The sequence below is a fragment of the Miscanthus floridulus genome, chromosome 8 (genome assembly GCF_019320115.1).
Source record: "Miscanthus floridulus cultivar M001 chromosome 8, ASM1932011v1, whole genome shotgun sequence".
Classification (NCBI taxonomy): domain Eukaryota; kingdom Viridiplantae; phylum Streptophyta; class Magnoliopsida; order Poales; family Poaceae; genus Miscanthus; species Miscanthus floridulus.
Genome location: NC_089587.1, coordinates 7,747,781 through 7,755,246, shown reverse-complemented (window position 1 = coordinate 7,755,246; position 7,466 = coordinate 7,747,781). Strand labels below are relative to the sequence as shown.

At 45.0% G+C, this 7,466-nt stretch overlaps 1 protein-coding gene across 1 annotated transcript; it reads left to right on the top strand.

Moving 5' to 3' along the window:
• The first annotated feature begins 1,347 nt into the window (after positions 1-1,347).
• On the top strand, positions 1,348-3,538 carry LOC136471039 (probable LRR receptor-like serine/threonine-protein kinase RKF3). Its single transcript, XM_066468771.1, has one exon. It carries the CDS (start codon positions 1,425-1,427, stop codon positions 3,381-3,383), a length of 1,959 nt encoding a protein of 652 aa, XP_066324868.1. The 5' UTR covers positions 1,348-1,424; the 3' UTR covers positions 3,384-3,538.
• Positions 3,539-7,466: the final 3,928 nt, after the last annotated feature.

The window sequence follows — 7,466 nt, the reverse complement described above, 5'->3', positions numbered from 1 at the left end:
AAATATCCATTTTTCCCCTTAAAGCATCTTCAGGAGTTTTATAAAATAACTTCCTATTTTGATTTTCTTTTAAAAAGGAAAGAGTCCTCTAATATCTCGGTAAAAGAGCCCGTAAGTTTTTCCTGGTTGGGGACCGGTTTTCCGCGCTATATCTCTTTTCTTTGGCGAGCGATTTTTTTTTCCTGACGGGAGCAATCTTTGGCGCGATCTGTTTCCCGGCTACCCATCACGCCGACCCCGCCGGCTGTTTAATGTTGAAAAGTCATCTGACTTGTCTCTCATTCATCGAAGTGAAGCATCACGTCTTCCTAAGTCCAAGTCACATCAACATTAGTTAATTATAAAGCTAATTTCACGAGATGAATCTATTAAGCTTAATTAATCTATTATTAGCATATATTTACTTAGCACCATATTGGCCGTTCGCTAGTATGAAACTTGACTGAAAAATACTGTTTCGACTAATTTGTTATGAGAGAAAAACACTGTTCAGCTGGCTGGTCTGATTCAGACCAACGAACGGCACCATTATTTAAATATAGACTAATTAGATTTAATAGATTTGTCTTTCAAATTAGTCTTAATATGTATAATTAATTTTGTAATTATTATATGTTACTCTAAATTAGTGTCATGTAATGAAGTTTAGGAGGTGGAAGCAGAAGCAGATGCCCACAGCCTGCCCGGAAAGCATGGACCTGGTCACGCCTTGCCGGCAGCCTCGGGAGTAGATGCAATCTTCTCTTCATTTTTTTTTTTTGATACAACTCGTTGATCTGTGTTGTGGTACAGTATTTTTAATTTTGTTGAATGTAAATATAGATCATGGAGAATCCAAGTTTCTAGTGAAAATGATGATCATTTAATAAACCAAAAAATAGATGTGGGTTGGTGTTTAGATCTAGGAGTAAATTTTAGTCCATTAGACGTTCAAATGCTAATTAGGAGGATTAAATATGAGTTAATTATAAAATTCACAGATAGAGACTAATTTACTAGACGAATCTATTAATCCATCATTAACATGGGTTGGACTAATTATGTTTAATAGATTAATAGATTCGTCTCGTAAATTAGTCTCCATCCGTGTAATTAGTTTTATAATTAGTTTATGTTTAATAATTAGTGCCAAACATCCGCGATGTCACGGAAAAAATAGTCTCCGAAACCAAACGGGCTAGTACTACTATTTAGCAAGTTAATTAATAGAAGACCGTTTTTTTATACTGTGACTAATCGAAGACTGTTTGAAAATGGTCTGACCATTAGAACAGTAACGTGACGGCGCAGCTTATCCATCCTTCTTCTTCCCTGGCCACGGCCGCCAACAGCAATCAGCACCGAATCCAGGCTTCCTCCATCCTCTCCCTCGACCAACCCCGCCTTGACCTTCCCTCTCCCTCGCCCCACCCACTCTTCTCTCCATGTGCTCCCTTCCTCCCTCCCGGCCTCATCATCCTCATCCCCTTCCGCCTCCCATGTGCGGCCCCCTCCTCCTCTCCGCTCTCCTCCTCCTCCTCCGCCCCATCCCGCTCGCCTCCCAACCGGCCGCCCCCTCTCCGGCGCCGCCGCAATGCGCGCTCAACTTCACCGCGCTGATCCCCTTCCTCGCGCCGCCGCTGCCGTCGGACGACGCCTCCCGCTGCGCGGTCGCCACGCAGTCGGTCACCTTCCTCGTCTCGCTCCACCTCGCGGCCACATCATCCTTCGTGCTCCCACCCAACGCCTCCTCCTGCCTGTCCCCGCTCCGCGCCGCGCTCCCCTACCCGCTCCCCGCGTCAGGCTGCGGCCTCTCGGGCCTCGACGCCGTCCTCGCCTCCCCGGGCTGCGGCAACGTCTCCACGGTCGCCGACTTCGACGCGCTCGTCCCGCCCGCCTCGCGCCGGGACATCGACGCCAGCTGCGACCGCGACCTCTCCGCCGTCCCCGACTGCACCGCCTGCTCCACCGCGCTTAGCAAGGCTGCCGCGGCCTATCTCCTGGCTGGATCCCCGAACGCCACGAATAACAACGTCACCGGGTGCGTGCAGTACCCCTCCATCTACGCCGGCGCCGAGGCTAGCCCTCGCAGGCCCGCCGACCCGGCCACTGTCTACTGCCTCTTTCTACTCAAGGCGAACCCGCCTCAGTCCCACAGCTCCGGCGTCGCCCCCTGGGTCTACGGCGTCGCGTTCGGCTCCCTCGCGGCAGTGCTGCTCCTCGCGGCAGCAGCGGGATGCTGCTTCGTCGTGAGGCGGAGGCGGGCGCGAGCTGCCGCTGCCGCACTGGCCGCAGACAGCAGGAGCAAGCGTTCTCAGGCCATGGAGTCCATCAGCGCCAGCACCACGCTCGTCAAGTTCACCTACGACGATATCAAGGCTGCCACCGACGGGTTCGCCAGGAAGAGCATTATCGGCCACGGTGGCTTCGGGAATGTCTACAAGGGGGTGCTGCGCGACGGTGCCGAGGTGGCGGTGAAGCGATTCAAGAACTGCTCCGCGGCTGGGGACGCCGCCTTTGCGCATGAGGTGGAGGTGGTGGCCAGCGTGCGCCACGTCAACTTGGTCGCGCTACGTGGCTACTGCATCGCCACCACACAGAGGGAAGGCCACCAGCGGATGATCGTTTGTGACCTGATGCACAATGGCAGCCTGTATGATCATCTGTTCGGTGCCGGAGAATGCCAGTTGGCGTGGCCGGTGAGGCAGAGGATTGCCATTGGCATGGCGAGAGGGCTGGCCTACCTGCATCGTGGTGCACAGCCAGCCATTATTCACAGGGATATCAAACCGAGCAACATCTTACTTGATGATGAATTTGAGGCCAAGGTGGCTGATTTTGGACTGGCCAAGTTTGCGCCTGAGGGGATGACACATGTGAGCACAAGGGTTGCCGGAACATTAGGTTATGTTGCCCCAGAGTATGCACTCTATGGCCAATTGACTGAGAAGAGCGATGTGTATAGCTTCGGTGTTGTGCTTCTTGAGCTTCTGAGTGGAAAGAAGGCGTTCATTTCTCTCGGCGAGGGACAGAGCTTTGTGCTCATTGATTGGGCTTGGTCTTTGGTGCGAAGAGGGAGGACAGTGGAGGTGATCCAAGAGGGAATGGTTGATCCTGGCCCAACTAAGATGATGGAGAAGTATGTGCTTGTTGGTGCACTCTGCACACATCCCCAGCTGCATGCAAGACCTACAATGGAGCAGGCGCTGAAGATACTTGAGGCTGATTCAGTACCAAGTCCTTTGATTATTCCTGAGAGGCCAATCCCTGTTGTTGCAGACCTGGCTGAGATTGAGAGGTCAGCCAGCAGCAGTGGATCAGGTCAGCTGTTTAGCCCCTCTGGTTTCCGATCTTTTATTCATGCGAATGTGGATGCTGCTGTGGTGTCTCCAAATGAAACATGACCGTTTACTTAGACAATTAGTGAAATGATATCACTAGAATTCACTGTGTACCATAATTGTTTTTGTTTGCTCGATTTTGTTTCATTGGCTTACAAACTCCTGGCAAATATTGTATAGCAATTTACAGTTTTGCTCTGACACAAAATTTGAGGTTCTTGGGTGACAGGTGAATTCATTGAACATTATTAGTGATATTTCCATTGCTACATATTGATCTTTCCAATATGCAGTAACTGTTCATCAGGATGTTGAAGAGTAACTCATAGTTCCATATATAGGTCATATCATTTGGTCGGAAGAGCATGTCAATCTTTTGGATAGAAGATTTCATCAGCTTCTGTATTTTATGGCATAAGGATAGGAGGAAACATAAACCCATATTCATTATTATGTACTATGTCTGTTAAATTATTTTTAGCAGTCTCAAGGTTTTATGTCAGTTATTGGCCTCAGACGTAATTTACGATTGCCAAGAAAAATGCCAAAGGATAAGCTTTTGGACCTGAGCGCCTTATTATTATTAACAACACCAACATTCTCTGATGTAAGGTTTTGTGACACAAATCTCTGATGCATGTATGTAGCACTAAGGTAAATAAAGTAATCAAACCAAAGTAGAAACATCAGCATTGATATTATCGTTTTTATATATCGATTTAAGCACTGGCATAACCACTAGAGACATCATGATACATTACTAATGTAGTAGTCAAAATATTGTTGGAGTAGTTATTGATTGGAGTAGTCAAAATACTTGATAAATACAATGTAAGGCAGATATATGAATATATCTTAACTGTAATGTATATATAAACCATACCTGTTGTTTAGATACAACTGTCGTTAGATGACATACAACCTAGATGCAATAACATTTTTTTAATGTGACCAGCAACACTGAAATTCAATAAAACTTCCATTGCTTTCTTAAGGACAATTTTTTCTGTCTACAAACCAGCTGAGGTTCGCGTGATCTGAGGGCATCCACGTCAGCGTATTTTTTGTGTACCGTGCAATCCTATTTTAACGGTCCTTGTTTACCCCACCGTTCATATACTGTACGGAATATTTTGTCCAACTAAGTTCATATTTCTTGCATCTATGCCCACCTTCTTTACTGTCGGCGGTCAACAAAGCATATACTGGCTTATAGTGGTTCAATCATTCGCTAGAGTTCACGCTCCTTCTGATCTTTAGGTGAGTGTGTTCTCCTTTTCCTTTATTTTATATTCTTTCCTGTTGCATTTTATAGCTCTAATCTTTGTGCGCAGGATTAATTTCTCCTTCTCCATCTACAGAGATTGATAGTGCCTACTTATTTACATAAATGTCAGAATAGAAATGTGCTCTTCTTTCTTTACTCCTTTCCTTCCCACCTTCTCCCTCTCCCCCTTCTTGTACCCATGCCCGATTCATTAACACACACATATTTTGTGTTACACCATAGCAACACCTAGTGTTATTTATTGTATCCTTTGCTTCCAAATTATTATTATACAGACCCTAGCCGGCTTGTAAACAAAAAATGAGCAAGGTTTCTACTTTGACAATGTGTCTGACAGGCTGATCTTCATCTCTTTCTTTTTTGTTCCTTATAAAAAGGGATTCTCCATGGCTAGTTTTACTGTTTTGCCTATGGAGATTCCTGTCTTCAAAATTTTCATGTTTTATTTGCCCTCCTTACTTGCATAGCTGTTTTTTTTTTTGGAATCAGCTGTGCTAATTGATTTGTGCATGCTTTGTTGCCCTGTTGTAGTTTTCTGCTTCTTCCCTGTTCCCCACGATTCTGTTTCTCCTCTTGTCATTCTCCTTTCTTTATTTACACGGTTACACCCATGGAAAACAAGGTGACGGCAGCAGATTGTCATGGTTGCTTACATCATTGTCTCCCACTTTAACATGCACTTTGTGTTTTCGACCTAATGGTTGGCCTTCAGCTATTTTCTGTTTCCTTTGTTGTTGCTCTGCATTTATAGTTGAAAAAATGTACGGAGGCATCCTTTCCATTGCTGCTGCTATTCCTGACGCTGCAGTTTTCCGGCAGGTTGCCATGGCATGGATACCAGGTATCTTATACTGTCTGATCTTTTAATCTTTTTCTCCATTCAGAGCCGTTCTTCTTGAGTAGTCTTGTTTGACCATATATCTTTTTTTGTGTGGAATTGTGTTTACAGGGTGATAATAAATCATTTTGGTGTGCAAGAGAAAGATGAGTACCTCACCTGAGACCCTTTGCGGCATATATCCTCAACCTTTCAAGCAGTTTCCTGAGACTGTTGTCAACATGAAGTTTGATGAAGACCCAAACTGTTCCAAGTTGATTTCTTTGTTTGATGGTTTAATTGGACCAAACCCTTCCATCAGACCAATCAATACTGATGGAGCCCAAAAGGTTCGTTTCAGGCATCACATACTTCATTGGCGAGTTTAGGTGAAATGAACCTTTAAAATCTAGATGCAGTTGGCTTATGTATTCTTGTTTGTGGGCACGTTCTCCCTGCAGTTAGGGCAGAAGCATGTCAGGTTGCTTAATGATGATGATGACCATGTAAAAAAGAAGATTCGGCTAGGTGCCCCAGCAACCCAGTGGATTTCAGTATACAATTCATGGTCACCAATAAAGCAGAGGTTTATGTTAATTCTCAAGCTAATTTTCTTCTGTAGACTGCTACTATTTATACCCAGTTTCAACTATCCATGCATAGTTATATTATCATAGTGCGCTCTGTATTGTTCTCTTTTAAAGAGCGAGTTCCCATTTTTTACTATTTGTATAAAAATCTGATGCAGCAAAACGAACCAAGTTAACGTTATGGCAAGACTGCATGTAGCTCATAATTTCTACTAGCATAACTGAAATTTAAATGGAAAACTAATTCAATCCCTTGAGAACCAAAGATAATCTATAATACCTTCCGCTGTTTTTAAGATTCATGTATGCATCACCATTCTTTATGTGTATTTTGTCAGTGTAAAAGTACTCAAAGGAAGTCCAAGGTACCACTATGATGTGGCTGACGCAAGGTTAGCCACATGCGGTTTATATTGGTTATGGATGTTCTGAAGTCACTCATTTGCCGGGCCACTCGGTTGGGATTTCTGCAACCTCTTGCAACGGAGCATGTGCAGCACTGTATCTCTATCTATGCTGATGATGCTGTCATGTTTTTATGGCCAAACACTAATGATCTTAACCTCATCAAGGAGCTGCTGGATTTTTTTGGTCAGGTCTCTGGATCAGTGACCAATATTGCCAAGAGCTCAGTATCTCCAATTCAATGTTCAGATGATGATCGGGTACTGGTCTCCAACATTCAATCTTGTGAGATCAAGGATTTTTCCTTGCACTTACCTTGGACTTCCTTTGAGTATCCGAAAAACCAGCAAAGTGGATTGGCTAAAACTGGTTGACAAGGTGGCTGATAATCTCCCAAAATGGAAAGCTTCTCTTATGAATCGAGCAGGCCGTCTTGTTACAGTAAAGGAGGCTTTTACCTGTATACCCTTAAAAAAGATGCCACACTTCTACGTACCCCTCAAAAGTTGGTCGTCACCTACGTGCCATCGCTCGAACTTTTCTTTTCCCTCATGCCATTCCGTCGGCATTTGCTCCTAACGGTGGGTAACGGCTCTGGAGAATGACTCAATTGCCCTTGGGCTTGTATGGGTGTCTGAATTTTTTTCGTTTCCCCTGTGCCATTGCCAGGCCAATTTTCATTTCCTCTGTGCCATTACTGTTCATCGGAGCCCGGCCAAACTATACTGATACTGTTGACACGTTTGGTGTGGCTGGCCTCCACCTCGATCGATCGATCGTATTCGTCCGCACGCACGCGCACGGGTCGGCGGGAGACGCCGCATCGGGATCTATAGTTTGATTAATTATTTTTCTAGATATATGTACGGCATGGAGTACATACGTACTAATAATGTAGATTATACGGCCGGGAGTAATATTCTTACGACGTATAGTTTGAGACGGAGGAAGTATGTATCCTGTTGAGTTGTCTGCCTCCATCAGCGATGCAAAGACCGTACTCGATCCGAACAGTTGTCTCGTGGCAGATTTTACATATATATATA

What these genes read in the sequence shown, in the direction of transcription:
- LOC136471039 (XM_066468771.1), top strand. Translation starts at nt 1,425, where the DNA reads ATGTGCTCCCTTCCTCCCTCCCGGCCTCATCATCCTCATCCCCTTCCG.